Raw genomic sequence first — 27,885 nt, 5'->3', positions numbered from 1 at the left:
ATAAAAATGAGAATTCTAAGAGTTCTGAAATTTTTACGGTGAATACTCGAATTGCACACATGTTCTACAAAAGTATATGCATCTCTTGTAAGCCTGAATTTAGTTATATAAGAGTTGTATATACTTTTCTAGAAGATGTGTGTTACTAGGGTAATGGTACACACAAACTATTGAAACTAAACGGAGGAAGTTTGGAGCTGTGCAGAACTGAAGTTTGTTCTACAGTACGCAATAAACCTCTTTTGCGCCTTCAGTTAGTTAACGCGAAACGTGCGCGAAAGCTTCCACGAGTACGTATCCCCAAACTTCGTTTTCGCGGTTTTATACTTTTATGTCGACCGCGAAAAGCGCGCACAGTCGCGGCCGTGTGCTTAGACTTGTCTTCACTTCACTCACTGTCCGTAGTACCAAAGGTCACAATTTGCAGCTTATCATCGCGAATATCATTAGGTAAGGTTTGAGTGGTGGTGCAGTCTGCGCGAGCTCTTGATCAGCCAGTCGTGCTTAGTGAACGGTGGTGAAAGAAGGTGCGTTCGGAGAACTAGGATACTTGTTTTTACTGAAGGTGGAAAGTTATAGTTAGACGACGTTCGAAGTTCAATGGACTTTTAGTGCCTCTCTAATTGGTTATTATTGAGCAGAGCCGGTTTAAAGTTGCTGTCGCGAATCATAGCATATCAGGCATAGATATTGCAGAGCAGTATAGTGGTAATCACGTTCAAATGTATGCGTGTCTCTTTTGTAGATGTAGTAGTGAAACTTGGGGGAAAATATGTGCACTCTTACCCCGGTTGTTAGTTTTATCATTATTTAGCCGTTTTACCCAAATCAGTTGGGTAATATTTTCATATGCAATCTGAATAGCCTTTGAATTGGCGTGCATTTTTGTGTATGGAAAAATTCAAGCTAGTGTTCGTGTGATGAAATGTCACTTATCTCTATAGGCAAAAGGATGCCGGCGCAGGTTGTAAACAAAGATCTACAGAATGAACGCAACAAGTGTACGTTCAACCAGGAAGAGTTCACTCTCTGGTGGGTGGGTGGAGAGGAGCAACTGAAAGAGAAGCGATCGAGAGGTGAGTAAATTTGGATGCATGATGTTTTGGTGGCCACCGCGGTATGAAACAATCTGCACGCGCGCCTCGATCGATTGCAGTGCACTCGGTGTGGGGTAAAGCGATAATGCTATCATCTTTTAAATTTGCACGTAAACACTGAATGAACGAGATAAGCGATACCATTGAAATAGCCTGTGTTATCAAGAGAATTTAAGATGGACATATTATCTCATAACACTTTGGTGTTTTGATAGCGATATATTTTTGCGTGTCATCTGTTATTTTCAGCATTTCAATGATGCTGTACTTTGATGCTTGATAAGTAGGTACGATTATGATTTTTTATAAGGCAATAAGAACAGACAGGGTATTGGTTCCCTTCTTAAGCATGTGGGTCCCATTTTCATCCTACGAAAAGCAAAGGATTGAAGCGCTGTTTGTTTTGTTTCCTATTTTTGTATTTTTTGTTAAAAGTGAGCACCCATGAAAACAGAAAGAACGGAATCAATCGGTGCCGTTATCGCTTGTTTTCGAATAGGATGAATATGGGAGCGTGAGATTAATGATGGAACACATACCCTATGTACTTCCAATCCGACATGCATGGAGCCAGACTGAATAGCTGCCTATCAGTACGAAGCTAATTGACAAAAAAATGGATATTTGCACATCGAACAGGCGCAACAAAAAATGTATGGATGCTATTGTTGAATCTACTGATTGCAGTCCATTAGCAGCCTGAAGGTAAACCTTAGCTACAGTATCATTCCACAGGCAAACATACTACACAGTAAAAAATTATTCAGTCCATAGTTATGCGAGACCATCCATAGGTCAAACATATTAATGTTTCGTTTATTATATATTATATACAGTATTGTTCCGATTTTATCACTCCCATTTTCACAAATGCTTTTAAATATTCTATAAAATCTAAACGCATTTTCAATATTGTTAACGTTGGATAACGTGCCTGAAACATTTATCTTGAAGAAGAGTGGAACAACTTGTTCTTAAATGTAACAGCAAATGAATGAAAAATGAAGAAATGACGCGCGGAGGGCGTGATAAAATCGGAACATTACTGTATTATCATTTATTTTGTTTTTGTATTGATGTTCTGTTACATTTACCCTCAAAGTTTTCTTCTCTTCGGGGTTTCGTTGGCCGAATTTCCTAAAACTTGGCCATATCATTCAGCTTGGTTGGGAAGGATTTGTGGCCAACTCGGAGTTCGACAGGTTTTAAAAACCTCCATGGAGATGAGAACAAAACTGCCGGAAATAATACGTAAGCTCCCCTATTTTCCGTTGAAAAAAAAAAAATGATTGAAAGTTTTGTACCGCTGATGACACGAAAACTGCACAGTTAATAAGTTCAATTTTAAAAAATTACATACATACATTTATTTGTTCAACATCATTAAGACAATACATAATCAACAATAGTACGCCACAATACTCGGTTTGTGGCTGCCGCTCTCCATCCTCGGTCGCGCCCAATGCTCGCCAAGTCACGCTCCACCTGGTCCGCCCATCGTGCTCTCTGCGCTCCACGCCTTCTTGTGCCAACCGGATCCGTTGCAAACACCAGCTTTGCAGGGTTGTTGTCCGGCATTCTTGCAACATGCCCTGCCCAACGTATCCTTCCGGCTTTGGCCACCTTCTGAATGCTGGGTTCGCCGTAAAGTGCAGCGAGCTCGTGGTTCATTCTTCTCCGCCACACACCGTTCTCCTGCACACCGCCGAAGATCGTCCTTAGCACGCGTCGCTCGAAAACTCCGAGTGCTTGCAAGTCCTCCTCGAGCATGGTCCATGTCTCGTGCCCGTAGAGGATCACCGGTCTTATCAGCGTTTTGTACATGGTGCATTTGGTGCGTGGGTGAATCTTTTTCGACCGCAGTTTCTTCTGGAGCCCGTAGTAGGCCCGACTTCCGCTGATGATGCGCCTCCGAATTTCTCGGCTCACGTTGTTGTCAGCCGTCAGTAAGGATCCGAGGTAGACGAATTCCTCCACCACCTCGAAAGTATCCCCGTCTATCGTAACATTACTACCCAGACGGATCCGGTCGTTTTCGGTTCCGCCTACCAGCATGTACTTTGTTTTTGAGGCATTCACCACCAGTCCGACCTTTGCTGCTTCGCGTTTCAGGCGGGTGTACAGTTCTGCCACCGTTCCAAATGTTCTAGCGATAATGTCCATGTCGTCCGCAAAGCACACAAATTGACCGGATTTTGTGAAAATCGTTCCCCGGCTGTTGAGCCCGGCTCGTCGCATCACACCTTCCAGCGTGATGTTGAAGAGTAGACATGAGAGTCCATCACCTTGTCGCAGTCCCCGGCGAGATTCGAATGAACTAGATAGTTCACCCGAAACCCTTACGCAGTTTTGCACACCGTCCATCGTTGCTTTAATCAGTCTCGTCAGCTTCCCAGGAAAGCCATTTTCGTCCATGATTCTCCATAGCTCTGCGCGATCGATACTGTCGTATGCCGCTTTGAAGTCGATGAACATGTGATGCGTTGGGACCTGGTATTCACGGCATTTCTGGAGGATTTGCCTTACGGTAAAGATCTGGTCCGTTGTCGACCGGCCGTCGATGAAGCCGGCTTGATAACTTCCCACGAACTCATTTGTTTTAGGTGACAGACGACGGAAGATGATCTGGGATAGCACTTTGTAGGCAGCATTCAAAATAGTGATCGCCCTGAAGTTCTCACATTCCAAATGGTCGCCTTTCTTGTGAATGGGGCAGATTTCCCCCTCCTTCCACTCCTCCGATAGCTGTTCGGTTTCCCAGATCCTGACTACCAGCCGATGCAGACAGGTGGCCAACTTTTCTGGGCCCATCTTGATGAGTTCAGCTGCGATACCATCCTTACCAGCTGCTTTGTTGGTTTTGAGCTGGTGAATGGCATCCTTAACTTCCCTCAGCGTGGGAGTTGGTTCATTTCCGTCCTCCGCTGCACTGGCGTCGTCGTTCCTTCCGTTGCCGTGGGCTCCCGTGCCTACGTTCTCCACGCCGTTCAGGTGCTGATCGAAGTGCTGCTTCCACCTTTCGATCACCTCACGTCCGTCCGTCAAGAGGCCTCCGTCTTTATCCCTGCATATTTCAACTCGCGGCACGAAGCCGTTGCGGGATGCGTTGAGCTTCTGATAGAACTTCCGTGTTTCCTGGGAACGGCACAGCAGTTCCATTTCTTCACACTCCGCTTCTTCCAGGCGGCGCTTTTTCTCCCGAAAGAGGCGGGTCTGCTGTTTCCGCTTCTGTTTGTAACGTTCTACGTTCTGTCGAGTCCCTTGCTGCAGCATTACCGCCCTCGCTGCGTTCTTCTCCTCCAAAACCGTTCTGCACTCTTCGTCGAACCATTCGTTACGTCGATTCCGTTCCACGTACCCGATGGTGCTCTCGGCTGCGTCGTTGATGGCTGCTTTCACTGTACTCCAGCAGTCCTCTAGAGGGGCCTCATCGAGCTCGCCCTCGTCTGGCAACGCGGCTATTTTAAAAAATTGCTGTTACGAAATAAGCTTTACTGGCAAACCACTAATATCAATGTCACACCATATAATTACTCTTTTATCTTATAAATAGAAACGCAGCGTACAGTACAATAAAACACATCTTGGTCTGTTTACAGTCTCAACATTTCTGAATATATTTCACAAAGAATACAACACAAACTCGAGAGGAGCTCAGCTCTCGCTACTCGATCGTATCTCATTCTCTAAAATACACTTATTCTGAAGGTAGTATTACTACACTACCATAACAGTTGCATGAACTGTAAGGATGTCCTTTACAGTTTAACATTGTTTAAAATATTATTTTCATTGTTTAAAAAAAAAAACATTGTTTGTTACACTATCATTATGCGACCATGATTCAAATGTTGATCACTTTCATAACTGTTACCGTGATTGCCAGATTTATTTTTACTTTCCCCAATCGTGCATTTCAAGGAGTAGCAGGTTGCACCAGAAGGTTTCAGGTACGTTCCATGGGTTTTCATGAAGTTTCAAAGACGTTACAGGATATTCCAGAGTGATTTAGAGGGTTAAGGGGGTTCCAGGGATATTTCAGAGCATTTCAGGGGCTTTCATGAGTGATCCAGGGATTTCAGAGGTGTGCCAGGAGATTAAGGGGTTTCCAGGAGCTTGCAAAAGCGTTTCAGTGTGTTCAAGGGGTTTTCAGGAGCTTTCAAAGACTCCATAGGTTTGTTTAAGGGTTGTTACGGCAAATAGCAAACCTCTCGAATCGTTTATCTGGGTTTCTCGAATCGTTTACTTGGGTACAGCTGGGCATCGGTATTGAGTATGTATATGTAGGAGATAAGAGATGACAGAAGAGATGAAGGTTCTGTCAAACGTAGCTCTTTCTTCAATTTGTTATTACTGGTCGCAATAGGTGAACTTTACAACAGAAAAAAAAATAATGTCGGGATTAAAAAACCTGATCAGAACTCAGACACACAAATCTCAAGAAACAAGCTTAAAAAATCAGTGCATTTTATTATTCTGTTATTGCTCACTTGTAATAAGCTTAAAATAAGAAGCTAAGTTGCGCTGGTTTTGTTTACGAAGAGATTTGTGCTTTAGAAATCGTGTGTAGGTGCCAAAGTCGGCCATTGTGACGGCCATTGTGACGGCCATTGTGACGGCCATTTGGGGATTCTAACAACTCTGTCCTTAATTTCTGTTCACATTCGGTAATGAAGCAAGCACTTCAATCTTATAGGTATTTATATTCATTATTGTTTCGCATCAGAGTTTGTTGCACGAAGTTGTATCAACCCAGATATCACTGGTTGGCCATCAAGACAATTGAGAGCCAGTGTTGTTTTCCGTAACAGCAAGCTAGTTAATTTATTTCCCATTAGATAATTAGAAAACCGCAATTTATTGGATATATTTTATTTAGCCTGGAAACTCATGTATAGCTGTGGAACACAGAACGGTCTAAAACTCATCCCACGGTAGAACACCAAAACTGTGAGTCGAACCTTTGTAACACTATCGATCCTAACTAATATCTCAGTGAAACTATTCTAGCATAAAGCGTTCAACCCTAACTAAGTGTTTGCTATAAAGATTTGGTGACCAAACGTACAAAGGTATTTCAAGGGCGTTTCATGATGTTTCACAGGTATTCAAAGGGGATCCCAAAGAGTTTTAATGGCGTTCCAGGGGGGGCTCTGGGAGTTTATGCGGTTTCACGGGCGTTCCAGAGGATGAAATTGCTCTCATCGTGACGCAACTCGCGAGTAAAAACAAACAAAAATATCCAACCAAATAACACTAGTTTACAGCATTTTTGAACTCGGTAAGCTGATGATCATTTTTGGTGTAGAATCATGCCCTGAGTTCAAAAACGCGAAGGAAAAAAATTACAGTAGAGCGGAATTTTTTTCGACTTTTCATACAAAGTTGATGATTTGAAATCGATTTTTGTTCTATTTTTAAGCAACGCTGCTCACTTCACACATCTCATTCTCCGTAATCAATGCTACGATTGAGCTGAATTTTTTACTGTAACTCGCCTACATATGGTATGTCAAATAAACGTTGAGAAAGAATTTTTAAATTGTTTTTTTTTTTCTTATTGAAAAAAAAAATACATTTCTTCATATATTTTTGGAAATTTGGCCAAAATTGAACAGAGTTACCCATTGCTCATGTGTACATAAATGAGACAGCGAGTCTCCCAGCTCTTCAAAATCGCAGTGTGCTGCGCTGCTATGAGGCTCATGAAAATCTGGTGGGTGCGAGCTGGGCACATAGCTCCCGGGGAGCTCGTCTCATGCGCTGCGTGAGCTGTTGGTATCTAAGGTGAAAAACAACTTCTTGGTAACGAAGAACCTCAACTACTTTTTTCCGTACACAACTCAAGTGTCTGGTTGGTCTATGCGATATGACTAGGGACTCTCAATGCAAAGGTTAAGGTTTCAATTCTCGTTCGTTTGGAAAGTTTTTGTCGTGAAATTTTCTAATTTAATCAGCGCATGAGACGAAGCTCATGAGACACATCTTGAGAAAAATGAGGCGCACAACTTTCAGTCTCAAAATGTACTGTGCTCCTGGGAGCTTGCTTGCAATATGGCTCCCGTACATGGGACTACAGCACGTGTACATCAACTATGAAATTGAAGGAGATCGTCCCTAAAACTGGCCAATATCTTGAATTTCATCAATCTGACGCAAAACCTGCATTCAGATGATATAATGGTATTGTATTCAGCTTTTAATTTAAGGAAGAAGATTTTCCTTAAATTTGGTTGAACAAAACGCAAGATATTTGAAATTTAGTAAATTCCATATTTTTAAATGAGCATGAGCATGAGCATAGATGACCGCACAATTCGTAGTTGCTACTCCGTGATTGACCAGAGCAATCGAAATTGCACAAGGAACCAATGAATAGGGCTTGGGACTAGCTTACTATTCTCAATGTACACAGGTCGAGAGCTCTCAACTTTAATAAGGTCAATAACGGCGCCGGCCACGTCCTTACGGTCATCGAGGATGGAAGGGAATGTTAGTAAGACAAACGTTGTTATAAAGACCGCGACTCGCTGCATCTCCACGTTTGTCTCAGGAAGGGATTTTTTGTTAGTAGGGTAAGGTACATTGTCAGTCCGGGAGTCACCTATGGTTGGTGATATGATTTGACAATGGATCAATATACACAAACCGCCGTTAACAACCGACCACTTTTCGACGCAAAAACTAGCCAAAAAGAAAATTCTATCGCGGGTCTCCACTCCACTAGGGAGCAGAAACCTTTAGTCTATTCCACACAGAAATACACTGAACGCGACTCACTTGTCGGCGCCCGGATTTTTTCTCGACCGGCGAACCCGAACTAACATTTTTCACTCTGTGTAAATGCAAAAAATGAAAGAAAATATTTATTATCAACTAAAAGTGTATTGGAAACTAGCGCCGAAGGGAAGCGAAAAATTCAGAACCGACTTAACCACGGCGCGCGCACACTCGTCCCGTCGTCGGAGCCCCGCAGAGAGAAGAGAAAAAAAAATCGTAAAAATCCAGCAAAGCCAGCGCGCGAAACTTTGCTGCTGCCGAACTACCGCACACTAGGTACTGACTGCTTGGCGTCCCGTCGTCGGTGCCCCGCAAAGAAAAAAAAAATCGCAAAAATCTAGCAAAGCGAGCGCGCAAAGCTTTGCTGCTGCCGAACTACCGCACACTACTGACTATTTAGTAAATTCCATATTTTTAAAAACTGTAAAACTCGATATTGGGCTAAAACTCAAAAACTGCTCTACTTAAAATTTTTTGAAGCACGGTTTCGAAATCAGTGCTTTTTATTTTGCAAACTAGTGTAATCAACGAAAGAGTAAGCGTTGCGTGAGTTCATTCGCTCCCGCTTGCTCAATGACTATGAAGTAAAACACTCATGAGTTTTATTCGCGAAGAACTAGTGGTGATGCGGGAAGTGCTTTTTAGTGCTATTTATATAGCAAAAAACAATTTTTTGTACTTCACTGATCCTGAAAAGCAGAACTGTCAGCCGTGTAAATCCGAATATATTCAGGCCTCTGTTGTTCATGAGTAGGTCTGCTAGGCGTTTGTGTCTGCTCAACTGGATACCACATGGAAGAGACGCTTCAAATATGGCATCAAACATTTCTTGAGAATTTTAGACCCACCCCTTCCCCTCTCTATCGTCATGCTTTTTCGTGTACTAATACATGGAATGTCACATTTTCTCAGAACACCTCCCCTTTACCCCTGAACGATGGATATCATATTTGAATGACCCCAAACCCTGAAATAGCTTATACCTTTCTGAATATTCCCTGAAAATTCCTTAAAATGCCCCCGAAATCCCCCTGGATCTCTTGAAACAGTGTTGCAAAAATTCATCTCATAACAAATCTTTTCAGTCATTTTTTCTACTTCCTATCTTGATACCTTATTGGTTACAAAATAACTTTACTCTAACGCCGACCGTATAGTAGAACACCATCTTCGTCGAACTTGGGCGATGTTCCTCTACACATCAGTTTTCCCGAACGTGTAGGGATCGCAGATCTTCTTCTACCGCGTGCAGCCAGCACGTTTGCGGTCGCGCACGAAGTCGCCGATTTCTACCTGGTCATTGTTTCCGCTATTCTTTCTTCCGACAATCGCTCCACGTGTCCGGCCCACTGAAATCTGCCGTATTTCATACGTTTCACAATATTCGTATCCTTGTACAGTATGCGGCAGGAAAAAAATGCAAAAGTATTTTTCATTTTCAAGCTTCATTTTCGTCCATTTGACATCAACCAACGTTCCATGATATCTAATAGGCTAATATCTGGAACGCTATTTAAAAAAAAATCCAATTTTGGTCACTAACCTTTACAAGACGGCGCCTGAAGCTAAAGACAATCAAAATTTTTAAACCACTAAAAAGTACACGGGTTGCTAAATTTCATATCTGATAAAACAACATTTTTATTTTTCTCTACGATATCATTATATATATGTGCTTATTTCGTCTAGATGTGAAACTACATGGCTCTTTATTTTATATGTACGGCCTAGTTTTTCGTTGAATTAAAGCAATTTTTTTTTACTATTTTAGCCATTTTGTTTGATAACCATTGGGCGCGCAGTTTATTGATACCCACTTTTTAGGCTTACATTATCACATGTTAAAAATCAAATATATTCATTTTTATTTTGTAGAGCTAGAATATAGACATTGACTGATACAGTGTTATAAAAAATAGTCATATATATCCCAAATTTAGCGTGTGATAGCGCCATGAACTTTTCGCATTTTTTCCTGCCGCACTCTGTACACTTGGTACAACCCGTGACTCATTAGTCTGTGCCACATTCCATTTTCCTGTTTCCCACTAAGAATTGTTCGCAGCACTTTGCGCTCAAAAACTCCGAAAAGTTTTACGGTCTACTTCCTTTAACGTCCACACCTCGTGACCGTAGAGGGTTACCGGCAGAATCAGCGTCTTATATAGAGCGAATTTCGTTTGCGTCAAGGTTCCACCATACATTTCTTTGGGGATTTGTCCTGTGATATCTTTAGAGGTTCCTCCAGTGATTGTTCCAGTGCTATATTCGCGGTTTCCTTCGGGAATTTCTACGGAGATCCTCTAAGGTATTTGTGGAGGTATTCTTTCAGGGATTTCTCCGTAAATTCCTTGCAGAATTCCACTAGAGATTGCTCTAATAATTCCAACTGGAATAATTAGAAGTATTTCTTCAGGAATGCCATCCAGAAATGTTGTTTTACTAATGACTTATTCGACCTGGGAAGGTCCAATAGCCGAACCGAAACGTCCGCGATGATTATAAATTAATCAACGCATTTCATAAGACTGTGAGCAGGAAAATCAACAAGCTTTTCCGAAAATTTTACTAGAGGTTGTTCAAAAAATAATTCAGGAAGAGTTGTACAAAAAATCCTTTAGGAGTCCATTCAATTATACCTTCAATAATTCGTCCAGAAATTACTGCAGACATGGATGTCGTTGGTGTGCACGACTGTAGTTGAGAACTGATGTTTTGTGGCTTCTCAGTCTTGACAAAATCAAAATGCTGTTATTTTATTTTATCCGACGATTCGGTCCGTTTGGGACCTTCTTCAGAGAATCATTAGTTACAGTGTTTTTGTCCATTGTTGTTCGGCAGAACCTGTGACTGTTGCATGGATCGAGGTTTCCTGCACAATCGCAGCCAAATCGGATGTCCTATCGGAAATACCGAGTTTTCTTCCAGGGTTTCCTCCAGGAGTTTATCCAGGAATTTCTCCTCCAGGAGTTCCCCCAAAGATTCCTCCAGGGATTTTTCCAGAAATGATTTCATGGATTTCTCCAGAAATTCTACCAGGAATTTACCTGGAATTCCTTCAGGGATTCCTCAAAAGAGTTTTCCAGAGATTCCTCCAGGAATTCCTCCGATAATTCCTCCAGTAATTCATCCAGATATTCCTCCAAGAATTCTTCCTGGAATTCCTCTGGAAATTCCTCTAAGCAAGGTTGCGACCATTCATTTGCAAAGATTTACATTCATTTGCTGTCATCTCAGTTCAGAAGCATGCTATCGAAAAACAATGTATAGATAGATTTAACCTTGTAGTTTTATCTGAAAGTTTGCCGAATAACATTGGGGTCGCAAACGTATACCAAAGTCGTGAGCGAGCTGTGAAGGCAACTCTCCACGCGATGAATGTAAATTTCATTCACGCTGTGGAAAGTTACCTTCACAGCTCGCTCACGACTTTGGAATGCGTGTGCGACCCCAATGTTATTCGGCAAACTTTCAGATAAAACTACAAGGTTAAATTCATCCATACATTGTTTTTCGATAGCATGCTTCTGAACTGAGATAGTAGCAAATGAATGTAAATCTTTGCAAATGAATGGTTGCAACATTGCCTCTAAGAATTTCTTCAGGAATTTCTGCAGGTATTCCTTCTAGAAATCCTCTAGAGATTCTTCCAGAATTTCATTCAAGAATTCCTCCAGGAATTCTTCCAGGGATGATTTCTCGCAAGTACCTCAAGAATTCCTTTAGGGATTTCTCCCGGAATTCTTCCTGGAATTCTGCCAGAAGTTTGTCCAGAAGTTTCTCGAGGAATTGCTCTTGAGGTTTCCTCTAGAAATTGCTTCAGGAATTCCCCCAGGGATTTTTCCAAGAATTCCTCAGGGATTCTTCCAAGAATTTCTTCCGAAATTTCTCTAAGGATTGCTTCCGGAATTTCTCGTTCATCGATACTGGCAGTAAAATAAAAACAAAACAACGGCAGCACCAATACCATCAGACTTGATGGTTTTCGCTTCCCCACGAAAATATTTATGAGCAGTCATGCTGAGGCAGGTGATTGCGAAAAATGTCAAATATTTCCAACTGCTAATAACTCACTTGTTTTAACAAATAATTTGAATCGATTTGCACAAATCGCTAGAGCACACTCCTAGCTTTGTGATCATTGGCATAGCTTGGGGGGTTCCAGGGGTGCCTGGCACCCCCTAGAACAAATTTGGCACCCCCTAGAATTTTTCCTTGACAAGAACCTTAAATTTAAAACTTCACACAATAATTCCAATATTTATTAATGGCACATTTGAACAAAACTTAGACACACCTGGAATTACTTATATACCTGTTATACGCGTTTTGGATATTGATAAGAACAATGAACAGACTTCTCCATGGATTCCTCCAAAAATACCTCTATCTATTTATACATTGATTTCTCTAGGCCTCCTTTTTGGATTCCTCCCGATATTTCTTCAATAAACTTCCCCTAGGTTCGGCTTCTTGATGGGGTTGTACGTACAAGAAGTTTCTGCAGAGAGATCCAGCAATTTCTCCTAGGACTCCTCCAGAAATTCTTACTATAATACATTTCCGAATTCTTCTAGGGATTCCTCTAAGAATTTCTACAGGGATTCCTACAAAAACTTACTGGAATTATTCAAGGAAATCTTCCTAGGATCCTTGCAGAAGTACCTTCGGTGTTTCTTCCTAGAAATCCTAAAGGGGTTTTTTTTCCTGGGATTACTCCAAATATTTCTCATTGGATTCCTCCAGGAACTCCTCTTGACTTTCATCCAGGAACTCCTTCTGGGATTCCATAAGCGATTCCTGCTGCTTCTAATGTTTCAGGCATGCCTCCTAGGTCTCCTCCAGAATTTCTTACTGAAATATCTTCAGGAATCCTTCTAGAGATTTCGCTAGGCATTCTTGCTAAAATTCTTCTAGGAAATTTTCCTATGATACTTCCAGAAATGCCTTTGATTTTTTCAGGGATTTTTCTAAAGACTCAACCAAGAATTTCTTTAGAGTTTTTAATCATGAATTACTCTAGAAATTAATCGTGGTTTTACTCCTGGAGCTCCTATTGGCCTTCTTCAAAGAATTCCACTGAAGGAATCCCAATAGAAATCTCTGTAGGAATTTCTTAACGAATTTCAAGAGTAGTTGGAATTTCCAGAGAAATCCTAGGAGGTATTACTAGACAAATCTCTAGTGAAATCCTATAGGAATGAACGGGAAAAACTAATTGGTTAGAAGGCACCGAATGTTGCCCATTGACAAATTGAGAGATGAATTTGTGGAAAAAAAATCGCGATCTTGTGGGATTCGAACCTTGCATTCGAACCCACGACTCCGTATTCGCTAGACCTAGAGGGTTCATTCGTCATGGTTGTTCTTTTTTTGAAAATCTCTGTGGTAGTCTTCAATCAGCAATTTCTTTGGATTTTTATTTCTATATTTTCAATGGCTATTCCTCTGAAATTATTTCATCAATTTATTTTTCAGTTTTTTTTTGCAATTTTCTCAGGCAATTTTAACGTGATTACTTTTGTCATTCTTTATGATTTAATTGTATTCATATATATTGCTTCCGTAAATTGCTTCCGTGAATTCAGAAATTCTCAACTGTACTTGCTCAAAGAAAAAGAAAACCCTCCTGACAAATTCCCAAAGCAATTGCCGGAAAAAAATCCATCAAAATTACCTTAAAGCTTTCAAAGTAGTTGCCAAAAGCATTTATTTAAGAATTACCAGATGAATTTCGGAAGAAAATATTGAGGCTTTTCAACAAAATTGGCCAAATCCAATCTCAAAATAAATTGCCGAAATATATACTAAAAAAAAATTCCCCAAACATTCACAAAAAAAAAATCGATTAAATTCTCAAAAAATTTTCCGGAATCATCAAAGGCATTTCTGAAGAAACTTTAATGTTATGCCAATAGTAATCGCCGTAGAATCACCGTGACAGAATTTCGAAAGAACTGGCAAAGTTTTTTTTTTTAAATAAATTCCCGGAGGAAATCTCTAAGAAATTTCGCGAATGGATTTCCAAAGGAATTATAATTATCCAAGAAGTTCCCAAAGTGATAATCGAAGTTTCCTAAATTTCCAATAGAATTGCTGATGGAATTCCCGAATAAATTTATCAAAGCAAGTAACAACGGAATTGCCGAAGATAGTCCGAAATCATCTGCTGCAGGAATTCCTTACATAATAACTGCAGAAATTGTATAAAAAATTACACCGTTCAACACTAAATTTTGTTATGGGATGAGAAAAAAAAGAACAGGGGTTTTGGACCCTAGAAGTGTCATAGTGAAAGAATTTTTGAAAAATATTGAACCGGGCCTTCACAGTTCAAAACCGAAGTTTGTATGGAGAACTTGGGGTGTTCAATTGATATATGCATTAGAACGCGCTGTGCATATATTTAGGCGTTAGATAATAACGAAACTAACCCAAATACCGAAAACGCCTAAAAATATGCACGGCACGTTCTAATGCACATATCAATTGAACACTCCAAGTTCTCCATAAAAACTTCGGTTTTAAACTGTGAAGGCCTGGTCCAATATTTTTCAAAAATTCTTTCACTATGACACTTCTAGGGTCCCAAATCCGTGTTATTTTTTTTTTCTCATTCCATAACAACAAATTTTGTAAAATTTTGTCGAGCAGTGTTATCATTAAAATTATAGAAGCAATTTATAAAAAGAATTTCCGAAGGAGTTCTTGAAGGAATTGGCGAAGGAACACTGAATAGCATAGATAATGAAAGTCCAAAAAATTGACAAAAATACCAAAAAAAGTAGAATGACTTGCCGAAGACATTTTCAAATAAAATGTGAGGAAGTTCCCAGAGTTATTGTCGGATGAATTACACTAGTTTACAGCATTTTTGAACTCGGTAAGCTGATGATCATTTTTGGTGTAGAATCATGCCCTGAGTTCGAAAACGCGAAGGAAAAAAATTACAGTAGAGCGGAAATTCTTTCGACTTTCCATACAAGGTTGATGATTTGAAATCGATTTTTGTTCTATTTTTAAGCAACGTCGCTCACTTCACACACCTCATTCTCCGTAATCAATGCTACGATTGAGCTGATTTTTTTACTGTAACTCGCCTACATATGATATGTCAAATAAACGTTGAGAAAGAATTTTTAGATTGTTTTTTTCTTATTGAAAAAAAAAAAAATACATTTCTTCATATATTTTTGGAAATTTGGCTAAAATTTAAAAAGATCGTCCCTAAAACTCGCCAATATCTTGAATTTCATCAATCTGACGCAAAACCTGCATTCAGATGATCGAATGGTATTGTATTCAGCTTTTAATTCATGGAAAAAGATTTGATATTGGTTGAACAAAACGCAAGATATTTGGATTTTAGTAAATTGTATACTTTTAAAAGTTGTAAAAATCGATATTGAGCTAAAACTCAAAAAGTGCTCTACTTAAAAATTTTTGAAGCACGGTTTCGAAATCAGTACTAAATTGTGCTTCAAAAACTTTGGTCGTTGACAGAAGTTCACGACTTTCGTTTTATTTTGTAAACTAGTGTTACCAAAGACTACACTAAAAGAATTCCCAAAGGAATTACCTGAAGACTAATTTAAGAATTTTGAAAAAGCAAATATCAATAAAATAGCTGACATTAACAAAACAATGCTTGAAACACTATTAAAAAATTGGCAAAGGAAATCCCGAGAAAACATTTCGAATGAAGTTAAAAAAAAAGGCCAAATAAACTCCTAACGGAATTGTCAAAGAAATTTCCAAAATAATTGCCAATGAAATTTTCAAAGGAGATGTGAAAGGTGCTTCGTACCAAATTCAAATTCCAAACATATTACCAAATAAATTTTTAAAAAATTTGCCGAAGAGGATCCGAAGATATAACCGAATAAATTTACAAAACTCAAAGAAATTACTGACAGATTACCAAAAGAAGCCTCAATTGAAAAAAATTGCTAAACAATTTCCAAATAAATTGACGGAAATATTTCTTGAGGAATTACCAAAAGAATGTTCTGCCGAAAACACAAATTTCTTGTGTTATACGTATAAACCAGAATCAATTATCCGAAATGTATGGAGCTGAAAGCTTGACTGATTACTACAATGTTGGTTTAACGTAAGTCAAAATTTTAACTTTATACACCATTCCCTTCACCAGATATAGTATCAATCCAGTCGAAATTGGAATTTAGTGTGAGCATCAGAACTCCGAAGAGAAAAATCGAAGTTCGCTCGCACCAAATTCCAGGTTTGATAATATGTTCGTGAAGCTTCAGAACGGAACTATAATACAAGTTACACGCAAATTTATGGATATTTTATAATAGTTTCCGAGATATACACTTCTAATAATTGCTCTGAAAATATATTTTACGGACCTGATTGTTTTCTGTCCTCAAAGCAAAGAGGTTATCGCGATAATTGTTAAGTTCAAACTGAAAATGCAAATTCCATGCTTCCATGCATTATACGCAATCAAGTTTTCAAACTTCACATGGCGGAGAAAGTGTTAAATCAGTACAATGGTTAGGATTTTCCAAAAAAAAAGTTCTTTATAATACAGCGCGTTTAAACTTACGGGCTCATTTTTCCCGTGACGCAGTATATCATTATACTAAGAAATTGAGGGTGGATAGGTATTTCCCTTCAAAAAAAAAAACAAAACAACCTGGAATCCACTGAAACTGGCACCCCTTGGGCACCCCCTAGGAAAAAATCCTAGATACGCCAATGTTTGTGATGCATGTAAAGAAGTTTGTCTAGAAGCGGTTTGAAACGCAGAAAAATGCGAAAACGGGAGAGACAGAAATTTTTGTCGTCGTTGTGCTCAAGTACTGGCGCTTGGAAACCGTTTTAAGGAAGAAGGCTGCAGGAAAAAAAATGTTATGACATTTATTTTTCGAACAGTTTGAGTTTGGCTGGGCCTATGATGTTCGTGTGGAAAAATGTCAAATGTACAGCTGGTAATCGTTTTTTCCAGTACATTTCTCATCCCTGCTCCAGAGATCTCCTTTCATGTGGGGAATCCAGGCATTTGACCAGGAATTTCTCCAGGGTTGCCTCCAGGAAATCCTCCATTTATTTCTTTAGAGATTTCTCCACGACTTCTTCTAGCGGTTCCACTAGGAATTCCTCCAGGTATACTTTCAAGAATTTCTCCAGGGATTCCACCAGGAATTTGTCCAGAAGTTCCTCCAAAATTTTCTCCACAGATTCCTCTAGGAATTGTTTTAGGGGGGTTTCCAGGAATTTCTCCAGGGATTACTCCAAGAACTCCTCTAGAAATTCCTCCAGGAATTCGTCAAAAAAATCCTCCAAGGATTCCTCCGGAAATTTGTCTAGGAATTTCTCAAGTTTTTCTTCAAGAGATTTCTTTAGTCATTTCTCCAATGGCTCTTCCCATTTATACTTTAAGGATTCCTCCAGAAATTCATGCAGGTATACTTTCAGAAACTCCTCCTGGGATTCCTACAGGGTTTCTAGGGATTTCTCCAGGAATTCCTTCAGGGATTGCTCCAGAAGCTTTTTCCGGGATTGCTCCAAGAATTTATGTAGTAGTGGTTACTTCAGGAATTCTTCAAAAACTTCAAACACATCTCCATCTCCATCACTACCTCAGCACTTACACCACTAGGTCTGCCTCTGTCTCTGTCGTACACTGCTTTAAAATCAATGAACAGATGGTGAGCCTACAAGTTATATTCCTGAAATTTATATATCTAGGATAATCCGCATGTTAAACATTTGATCCGTCGTTGAACGGCCCTTACGTAAACCAACCGGAAATGCTCTGACGAAGGACTACTCAAGAGTTCTTCGTCTGTTGAACAGGACACGCGACAGTATCTCATACGCCGAATTTGAAAGGGTAATCCCGCTGTAGCTGGCACACTCTAGTCTGTGTCCTTTCTTGTAGATTGGGCATATGAGGGCATCCCACCAGCTGGTACACAATTTTTCATTCTCCCAAATCTTTACCTCAATCTGAGGCCTGTAGCATAATGAAAATTTTACTAATAATATTGGTCTTGTAGCTTGTAACTTGTAATTTTCTGTTGCATAAAAATACTACAAGTACAAGTTACAAGTCAATTCTACAAGTCGGTTGGACTAATATTATTAGTGGAATTTACAAGTGTATGTTGCATAAACAAACTACAAGTATAAAATATTAGCTATGACTTGTACTTTTGATTACAAGTCTCAAAGGTCTTGTAAAATAATTTACAAGTTAGATTTAAAGTATTGCAGAAGTCATATTTAGTTTTGAATATATCGGTTTACCATTACGATGAACTCAAAAGATATTATTTATCTAACATGTCAACCTTAATTCCAGTTTCCGACGATTAAATTTGGCAATATGTATTCGAAGCTCATTGAAGAGAAAATTGCGTTGATGTACACTTTGTATCCAAAGTATAATTTCTGCTGAGTCTCTCAAGTTCTCCACAGTTTCTACAATACCCATCTTTGATTGTAAGTTCTTGGTAAAGTTATATATTATAGTCACTGCATAAGCACAGGCAAAGTTGAGATGCGAAATAAATTTGAATCAATTGCTTGTATTGTGCATCATTAAGCTAATCAAGAGCTACAATATACATACACTAACTCGAATCGAGTTGCGACATATAAAAGTAGGTAAAAGCTCAATTTTTGCATCCCAGATCACCTCGGATTTTAACAAGAAGCATAATACATGTTACTAAATCTTTATACATTGTTTTTCAACTAGTACTATTAAATCTTTGGGACATTTTACTAAAAATCTAGGTACTTGCAGTGCCATACTTTGTAAAAAAATATTTCGTCAGAGCGGCCGAAAATAATCCAAACAGCACATGCTTTTCTTCATGTATCGTAAAAAGCATGCAAAACTTCAGAATAAATAAAGTTATTTCCGGATGTCACGCGGAAATTGCAGAAAATAAACAAATATCAACTGCCGTTTCAAATTAATAGTGAACTGTCGGATGAATTTTGACAGGTAAATGAACCAAAACAACTTGTATTTCCATGGTCACTAATATTACAAGTGCTAATAATATTAGTGGAAAATTGAGCCTTTATGCAACACAAATTATTAGCACTTGTAATATTAGTACTTGTAACTTGTAACCTGTAGCTAATATTATTAGCCCGATTATGCTACAGAGCCCTGGTGGTTTGATTGAGGTAGCTGCTTGCTTCCGTACTTAAGAAGATCGACCGGGATCTCATCCTTCCCAGCAGCCTTGCTGTTTTTCAGCTCCTTGACTGGTGGTTCCACTGCGTGACCGACATCCATTATGGTAATCATGTTTCTGGGTGCTCCTTCACTGCTACTATTCAACCAATCTTAGAAGTGCTGCTTCCACCTGTCTACCACTGCCACCATTGTTTTGTCTGTTATGAAATTTCCATCCCTGCTATTAAACATAGCGGGTACTGGCGCCGTATTGTGCCGCGCACTATTAACAGTTGCATAAAACCTCCGCATATTGTTCCTGCCCATACTTCCCTGTGCTTCAGCAATCACACTCTTAGCCCTGTATTACTCCCTGTTAAGCCGGGTACCGGCCCAGTTGATGTTCGATCTACTATTTTTGATCAGTTCAAATTTTTTTAATCTGTATTAACGAGATTTTTAGCCCTAGGCTAGTTCATCTCGGGACCTACACTTTACTTCCCTTCCGAAGGAAGAACTCACATTTTGTGAGTTTGTCGGGAGTGGGATTCGATCCCAGGTCCTCGGCGTGATAGTCACATGTTCTAACCATCACACCAGGTCCGCTGCACAACAGTTTGAATTTGATTTTATTGCTCCCATTCAATTCTACGGTTCGAAAAAGGTCAGATCAATAGGAAGCAATCAGTGAAGTACTAGATTGAAAGTAGTGAGCTGGATTTTTGTATGGTGAGATGATCAATTCTCCGTTTCTGCAAAGAAATGCTGCAAACAGCGTAGGTTATATGATTTCTTGCCTAATATGATGCTGTTTGAGCAAAACTTTGGGTAACTGTGTTGTTGAAGTTGCAAGAAATAAATAATGCATCAACACAGTTACCCAAACTTTTGCTCAAACAGCATCAAATTAGGCAAGAAATCAAATAACCCAAGCTGTTTGCACCATTTCATTGCAGAAACGGAGAATTGATCATCTCACCATACAAACATCCAGCTCACAACTTTCAATCTAGTACTTCACTGATTGCTTCCTATTTTGCACATACGATCAAAACAAACACGTAAAATGGCACAGACTAAATGATTTTAGTATAAGAACCTTACTTTTCTAAGAGAAACTTATATCTTGTGAACCCGATGTGTTTGATACTTCTTGTAGAAATGAAATATTAAACTCGCGTGTCATGCCTCGAGCATGTAACGCAATTGCCTTGTAAAAATATCTACCCGCGACTCTGAAGTACTTACCATACCAGTGATATATATGCTCTCGCTATCGACGTACATATCTGTTGGAAATACAATTTCAATAATAATGAATCAAGAAAATTTGGAAAACTTTACTAATATCAAAACTTTTAATCACAATCACAATTCAATTTTACCATTTAGTATTTTTTTCATCTTCAAGAAAGCTACTTCGAAAGTCAACCGGAGTTCCAGGACAAAGTCCCACTCCATTTTGCTTCCCATCAGGAACTGTACGAGGAAACAGTTCGTAAAGCTACGGTCATCTTTACTAAAGTGAAGAAACTTCTGACCGAACAGGGAAAATACGATGAGAAAAAATATGTGTAAGTGTTTTACTTGTGTTTGTTTTAGCTATTGAAATTCTAACGAACAAACCTTATTCCCCAGCCACTTCATGGAAGCTCTTCTCGGCACAGGTTTCATCAAGGAGGGTAATCCCCTGGGAATCCACTTCTCCATGTTCATCCCGGCGATAGTGGGTCATGCTAGCCCCGAACAACAAGACCAGTACCTAAAGAAGGCGCTGAATTGTGAAATCATCGGATCATACGCGCAAACCGAACTGGGCCACGGAACATTCCTGCGAGGATTGGAAACGACCGCTACTTTTGATCCCCAGACGGATGAATTCGTAATCAACAGCCCAACGCTAACCTCGTACAAATGGTGGCCCGGAGCTTGTGAGTTTTTTCGGCTTTAAGTTGGCGTTCTTTTGAAAATGACGAATAGATTCGTTTCAGTGGCGCAAACCGTGAACCACTGTGTCGTGATGGCGCAGCTGTACTCCAACGGAAAGTGCTACGGTATCCATCCGTTTATGGTGCAGGTGAGGGATTCGGATACGCATATGCCAATGCCGGGAATCGACATCGGAGATATTGGAGACAAAATGGGTTACAAGGGCGTGAACAACGGGTACTTGGGGTTGAAGAACGTCCGCATTCCTCGTACCGGCATGATGATGAAGAACGCTAAGTTGATGAGGGATGGAACCTATGTGAAACCTTCTTCGTCTGTGCTGGCCTACGGTACGATGGTGTTCGTGAGGGTGATCATCGTTAGGAATATGGCACAGTCGTTGGCAAAGGCGGCCACCATTGCTGTGCGGTATTCCAGTGTAAGACGCCAGAGCCATATCAATCCAGAGTAAGTTGGATGCATCCGTTCGAGAATTGCAGTTAGTCACTAACCTTACTATTTTGTTTAGATTACCGGAAGTACAAGTCATCGACCACGTGACTCAACAGGCCAAACTGTTCCCCCTGGTGGCGAAGGCAATCGCACTGAAGTTGACTTCGGACAATCTGTGGCAGATGTATGAACGCACGACGTCCGATTTGAACTCCGGCAGTCTGGATCGTCTACCGGAGTTGCATGCCATTGCGTGTTGTTTGAAGGTAGTGTCCACCTCGGACACTGCCACGGGCGTCGAAGTGTGTCGATTGGCTTGCGGAGGGCATGGATATCTAACGTGTGCCAACTTCTTGAACTATTATAGCTTGGCTTCGGCTGCGTCGACTTACGAAGGCGAGAACACTGTACTGCTGTTGCAGACTGCAAGGTACTAATACTAGGCTCTTATATTTTTATAAATGTTTCTCATTCGTCTCCTCACTATCCCAGATTTCTAGTCAAAATGTGGAACCAAGCCGTTCAGGGTAAGCAGTTGATGCCAACTGTCGGATATCTGCAGAACTACGTTGGCAAGCAGGTTCAACAGTTCCCCTGGAGCGATTCAGTGCCGGTGATTATTTCCGCATTCCAGGCGGTAGTGGCCAATAAGCTGCGCATTGCATGTCAGAGTATTGAAAAACGCAAGGCTAAAGGTGCCACTCCGGAGGAGGCAACCAATATGACCGGATTGGAGCTGATTCAGGTGGCCGAAGTTCATGGCCGTTGGTTTGTGCTGCAGTCGGCTTACGAAATGTTTGAAAAGGCTTGCCAGAAAGCATCGGCGCCGTTGGTTTCGGTTATGCAGAATCTGTGCAAGCTGGTGGTTTATGATGAGGCGCTGAGAATCCGAGGAGACTTGCTGAGGGTGAGTATCACTTAATATATCTATCTATCTATATATATATATATATATATAAAAATGAGTTTGAAGTCCCTTTGAGGCAACAAAACTCACGAACGGATGAACCGATTAGCATGACCCTTGCACGGTTCGATTCGTATTCATGGTGGCTGTGTTTATAAGTAGAAAAAGTTATGAAAATCAAATTAGAAGTAGAGAAATTGTAAAATTACTGAAATTCTTATGAGCGGGGAAGAAATTCGAAGCGATTGCAATAAAACCAATCTAGAGTGCGGTGCCAAAATTAGCGCACAGCAGTTGTCAAACAATCACAACCAAAATGGCAGTACAACGTCTGCCGGGACAGCTAGTCTATATATAAAAATGAGTTTAAAGTCCCTTTGAGGCAACAAAACTCAAGAACGGATGAACCGATCAGCTTGACTCTTGCACGGTTCGGTGCGTATTCGTGTTGGCTGTGTTCATATGTCCCAAAAGTTACGATAATCAACTAGAAAAGTAAGAAAATTGATAAAGTACTGATTTTCGTGAGCTGGGAAGGAAATCAACACGATTGAAATGAAACCAATCTAGAGTGCGGTGACGTTGTGACCTCAACAGTTGTCAAACCACCATAGCTTGGCAAGACAAAGTTTGCCGGGACAGCTAGTATATATATATAAATGAGTTTGATTTCCCTTTGAGGCTACAAAAGTCACAAACGGCTGAACCGATCAGAATGAATCTTGCATGGTTAGATTCGTATTCATGGTGGCTGTGTTTATATGTAAAAAAAAGTTAGGAAAATGTACTAAAAATGTGCGAAAATTGACAAAATGCTGATTTTTTTTGAAACCACCACAAGACGGCAAGACAAAGTTTGCCGGGACAGCTAGTACTAAATATTTATTTTTATTGTGTTTTTTAACTTTTACCGCTAGTTCAACACACACTATATGCGATATGGTATTCTTGAAATGCTTATTCTTGCTTCGACAAAGCCTGCAGGCCAGTTTGTATTCTATGAGCACTCGCAACATTGGGATATTTCTTAGCTTTGTTTTATTCTTAACCACCAATTTGATCTTTGCAAAAGAATGTAGGTACACAGCAAAAAGTAATCAGCGAAAAAGTAGTGTGATTAAAAGGAACGAATCATCAACTTACAAAGATGCAGCATTTTCAATTCAGTGAATTCGATGTGTTATATCCAAATACGCGTACTTTTCGTTTGACGCTTTTCTTGAGCTTTTGGGGTTCGTTCAAATATTACGTAACGCAAAAGGGGGAGGGAGGTGTTCTAGCACTGTGTTACGCTCCATACAAAATTTCAAAGTTTCCTATACAAAAGTTTTTACGTGGGGAGAGAGGGGGTCTAAAATTGTCAAATTTTGCGTTAGGTTAAGTCCAGTTTCAAAACTTTGTAAGGAATTCAACGGTCATTTGAAATAGCAACACAAGTGGCAACACCGTGGTTTCGCTGCTATCTCATAGTTTCCATGTTGCTGGCAGTGGTGAAAATGAAACTTATCTAGATATGCACATTAACCACTGACTGTAGAAATTGACCGCTTAGGTGTCGCTAGTGTTAACAGGCATACCCCTATGAACGGAGTGTGAATTCCGAAAAAGCTACCGATCGATAGAACTTGTGATGAAAACAGAACAATACATAGGCAGTCAGTGAATGAAACTTTTACCAGGTGGTAAGGTGGTAGGAACTACCAATTAAGCCGATCTGTTTAATAGCAGAGGTCGTACGGCAGAAGTTTCACGCATTCGATGTATTCGTTCAATACATGGCCTACTTGCCTAATTTCACTTTCTATAAATGTTCACGCTACCTAGCGAATACTATCATATCTATCATGATCACTTTGATCTCTAGTCCCTTCCACTCTGAGTAGAAAAAGACCGATATAGCCATAAAATGATTAAGTTATTGTTAACAACACCAAAAATATTAAACTTGTTACACAGCGTTCAGAATATTTTTTTTTATAATTACCGTCTACCCCCCTTGGTTTGACCTCATCTAATCTGAACACTTTTTAATTTGACCCCCTCTAATCTGCACATCGTTGAAACTAAAAAGGGTTCAAACGTCATTATGCTCATGGAACGGGGTGAAACGGAACGCAGTATCAAAACAAAACAGCAAAAAGGGTGACCGTCAGTGTGTTTTTCGATGCTCGTAGGGCTACTAGAAGTTCAAATTAAAAAATGAACCCCGTTGGTTTGAATGAGGTGTCGTTCAAACCAACGGGGGTAGGCGGTATATTTTTATATTTGAATGAACACATTGCATGCAGTATTTTGTTATATTGCATTCGTTTTTAAAGATTCATTTAAATCAGAGCCCAATTTGTTTCGATTGGACGAATTAAGAGGGAATTCCGGATCATCGAATCCGCCGAATCAACACCTTGCGAATTCAGCACTCCTTCGGGACAATACTAACATTAGGCTGATTCAAATTATATTTTGACCTTTTTGTCTCTCCCCCCCCCCATTTCAAAAAATTTTAGCTGGATTTTGCATTTTGAGGGGGCAGATGAAAAAAAATATTTATCAAAATTTCGGGGTTTGATGAAAAATCTTTAACAAATCCGATGAGTTTTAAATATTTTTCAGATTAAATGCTTTATTATGTTTATCCTCTCCCCCCTCGACCAGCCAAAGAGTGGTGGCACAAAAAGTGAAATAAATATTTGTAACGGCCTTATTTGCAGTGTAATAATTTTGAACCAGTTGGTAGATGCCTAGGGGCAAGGCACTGTGCAAACGAGAGCAACTCTGAGAAATTCGGAGTAACTCTTATTATTAATGGTCGACGAATTTTGTTGAAAGAAATCCCCAAAACAGCAATTTTCATTCAGCACACGCAACACTTTGTAGTTTGACATTGGTGCCAGATCACACTTTGGTATAAATGGGAGAAAATCTGAGGAACGGTGAGGAATTCTGTGCAACATTTCGAACACAGGTTTTCTCTCGTTAGATCTTTCTTGCCCCAAGGTAGATGCCTCCCAGGAAACAATTTGATGCTGTTACTCCAAATAGTTTTAATCAGCCTTCGTTAGAACAAAAGCTAAGCACAAGAGGTACAATCCTTTATTCAGCTCCTAAACATCTGCTTCTGGTGATTTTATTCAACCTTTAGATTTAAGGTTCATTAAAAGGCTGATTCAAGGCTTAATATGTGCATAATCTAAAATCAATTCAATTTATTTATTTGTAATATGGAAAACACACATTCGTAACCCTATTTTTCACCATTTGCGGCTTTCTTTTTCCAGACGAGATAATTATATAATTTAATCTTTGGAAAACTGGGAATTGAACTCGGACCTCCTGATTTACAGTCACTCACCTTAGAGCCTACATCACACACAATTGTAAACATATCCTTGAAAACAAGAGCATTACTTGTTTTGTCTGAATAATTAAGAAACATAAGTTGAACAAATCTTGTATTGGTGTATGTTTTGAAGCACAGATGAATAATATTCTATACAACTTGGTTTTCAACCATGCATTGCTGATTAGAGAGGTTGAATAAGCCATACTTCAGACCTATATTCAGCTGTCATTGTGTTCAGCCACTGACACCATTAATCAGCGAACGTTAAGCTAATATTTACACTGTTCAGCATTCATTGTTACTTGGGCTGGTCATGTCAGAACAGCACCGAACCGTTGTGTGTCCCAATGAAAGGTAACAAGACGTTTATTCAGACATTGTTAAACATAAATTTGACTGTTTAAAGTGCAAGTCATGATAAGCAAGGTTGCAACCATTCATTTGCAAAAAATTACATTCATTTGCTATTATCTCAGTTCAGAAGCATGCTATCGAAAAACAATGTATGGATGAATTTAACCTTGTAGTTTTATCTGAAAGTTTGCCGAATAACATTGCCCAAGTAACCAGTAAGCATTTAAAATAGCATTCCTTCAGCATTATAGTAGCCTTTACGACAAGGCGTTTAATGCTAATTAGCCGTATATGCGCCTATAGTGCTACCTCACAGCAGGTTTTGGCAAAATAACGGGCTGTCTTAGTGCTATCCCTTCAGGAACGTCGTGACGAAATGTCAAAGAAGCGTAACGCCTCGATAAAAAAAAAAAAAACAAAAATATATTGACGTCTGCTTCTCGTTCTCTCAGCGTCTCAGCCTGCTTCCCCGCTTCATCGTCCTTCCATATTACAGCCGGTGCTAGGAGGTACTTTTTTGCTGATTTTTGTAGTGATGTAGGTTTGAACTTACGATCCGGAGATTGATTAATCATATCTGCTTCGGATTCTGTTGCTCCTGATCCACGATGCTAAAGCTGTCCCGGTGGCGTGCGTTGATTCAATCGCCAATATAAAGAATGATTCGATAACAGCTTCAGATTCAACATCCAAAACTTGTTTTCATTGAGATATTTCATTGTGGTAGAGCATTACGATCCCCTCTTTTAAATATCTGTGGAATAAGACTGTTTCTTCCCTCTTTCAAACAATCCACCAAAGCATCCACCTATTCGGCAAATATTTTCCGACAAAATGATAAATAATTGGTGATTTTTTTATCGATAAGTTCCCAATCCAATCCAGCTGCAGTAATGTTTTCTTTGGTGCGTTTGGATGTGTAGGGGAAAATGAAGAAACAAATAAGATGCACAAATTTGTAAACAGAAGCATAGGCTCTGTAAGAGAGAGAGACAAAATGTGTTGCCAAATGCGTAACACATCTCCCAACCTTTTTGCTCCTAGCATTTAAAGAGCAGTTGAAAAGCATTCTGTATGCTCCCAAGTGAAACCACTTCAAGCAGTTGAAATGCTAATTAACAGCCGAAAGCTTTTGAGCAGCACAGCTTATGCTAACTCAAGGCAGCTATGCATTCGAAATGCTTATGTAGGGCAGCAAGCAGTTTAAATGCGTAATACGGGCTGATGTACGGCTTATTCAAATGCTTAGTGGTTACCTGGGTGGGGTCGCACACGCATTCCAAAGTCGTGAGCGAATTGTGAAGGCAACTTTTCACAGCGTGAATGAAATTTACATTCACCGCGTGGAGAGTTGTCTTCACAGCTCGCTCTCGACTTTGGTATACGTTTGCGACCCCAATGTTATTCGGCAAACTTTCAGATAAAACTACAAGGTTAAATTCATCCATACATTGTTTTTCGATAGCATGCTTCTGAACTGAGATAATAGCAAATGAATGTAAATCTTTGCAAATGAATGGTCGCAACCTTGATGATAAGGGGTCATCCATAAACCACTTAATAAGGGGGGGGCATGTATGGACCAACGACCGTGCAGGGAAGAGGGCGTTGGAATATCTAGAAAAATAACCACGTAGCATATGGCCAGTGATACAAGATACTTTCTCTGGGAATATCGCTGTGCATCATTTTCGGATTATTCAATATTTTGTGCAAAATTAGTTCGCGCACGCGTTTTTTGATTCGACGTCATTTTTCAGAATGAAAGTCGATGTGATCAAACGATGTTTTTGCACAGTGCACACATACATTAACATTTCCAGCGCTGTAGGGCATTTCTTCTATATATCTATCTATG

The 27,885-nt window shown here is 39.8% G+C and overlaps 1 protein-coding gene across 3 annotated transcripts in view; it reads left to right on the top strand.

Annotated features, from left to right (window-relative positions):
* The first annotated feature begins 533 nt into the window (after positions 1-533).
* Positions 534-27,885, top strand: part of LOC109418937 (probable peroxisomal acyl-coenzyme A oxidase 1) — a 34,704-nt gene continuing 7,352 nt past the window's right edge. Inside the window, exons 1-7 of one of the 3 annotated variants that reach the window (XM_062853966.1) lie at positions 534-708; positions 945-1,076; positions 20,456-20,618; positions 20,683-20,975; positions 21,036-21,441; positions 21,503-21,856; positions 21,919-22,333. In XM_062853966.1, the coding sequence (XP_062709950.1) occupies positions 953-1,076; positions 20,456-20,618; positions 20,683-20,975; positions 21,036-21,441; positions 21,503-21,856; positions 21,919-22,333 (1,755 nt within the window). In that variant the 5' untranslated portion in view covers positions 534-708; positions 945-952. Of the gene's footprint in view, positions 1,077-20,455; positions 20,619-20,682; positions 20,976-21,035; positions 21,442-21,502; positions 21,857-21,918; positions 22,334-27,885 lie in introns of all 3 variants that reach the window. The other 2 variants (XM_062853967.1, XM_062853965.1) reach the window with 2 other exon arrangements.

Source organism: Aedes albopictus, chromosome 2, assembly GCF_035046485.1.
Source record: "Aedes albopictus strain Foshan chromosome 2, AalbF5, whole genome shotgun sequence".
In the NCBI taxonomy this organism is placed as follows: Eukaryota; Metazoa; Arthropoda; class Insecta; order Diptera; family Culicidae; genus Aedes; species Aedes albopictus.
The sequence above is the reverse complement of the archived record's forward strand: the minus strand, read 5'-3'. Positions and strand labels throughout refer to the sequence as shown.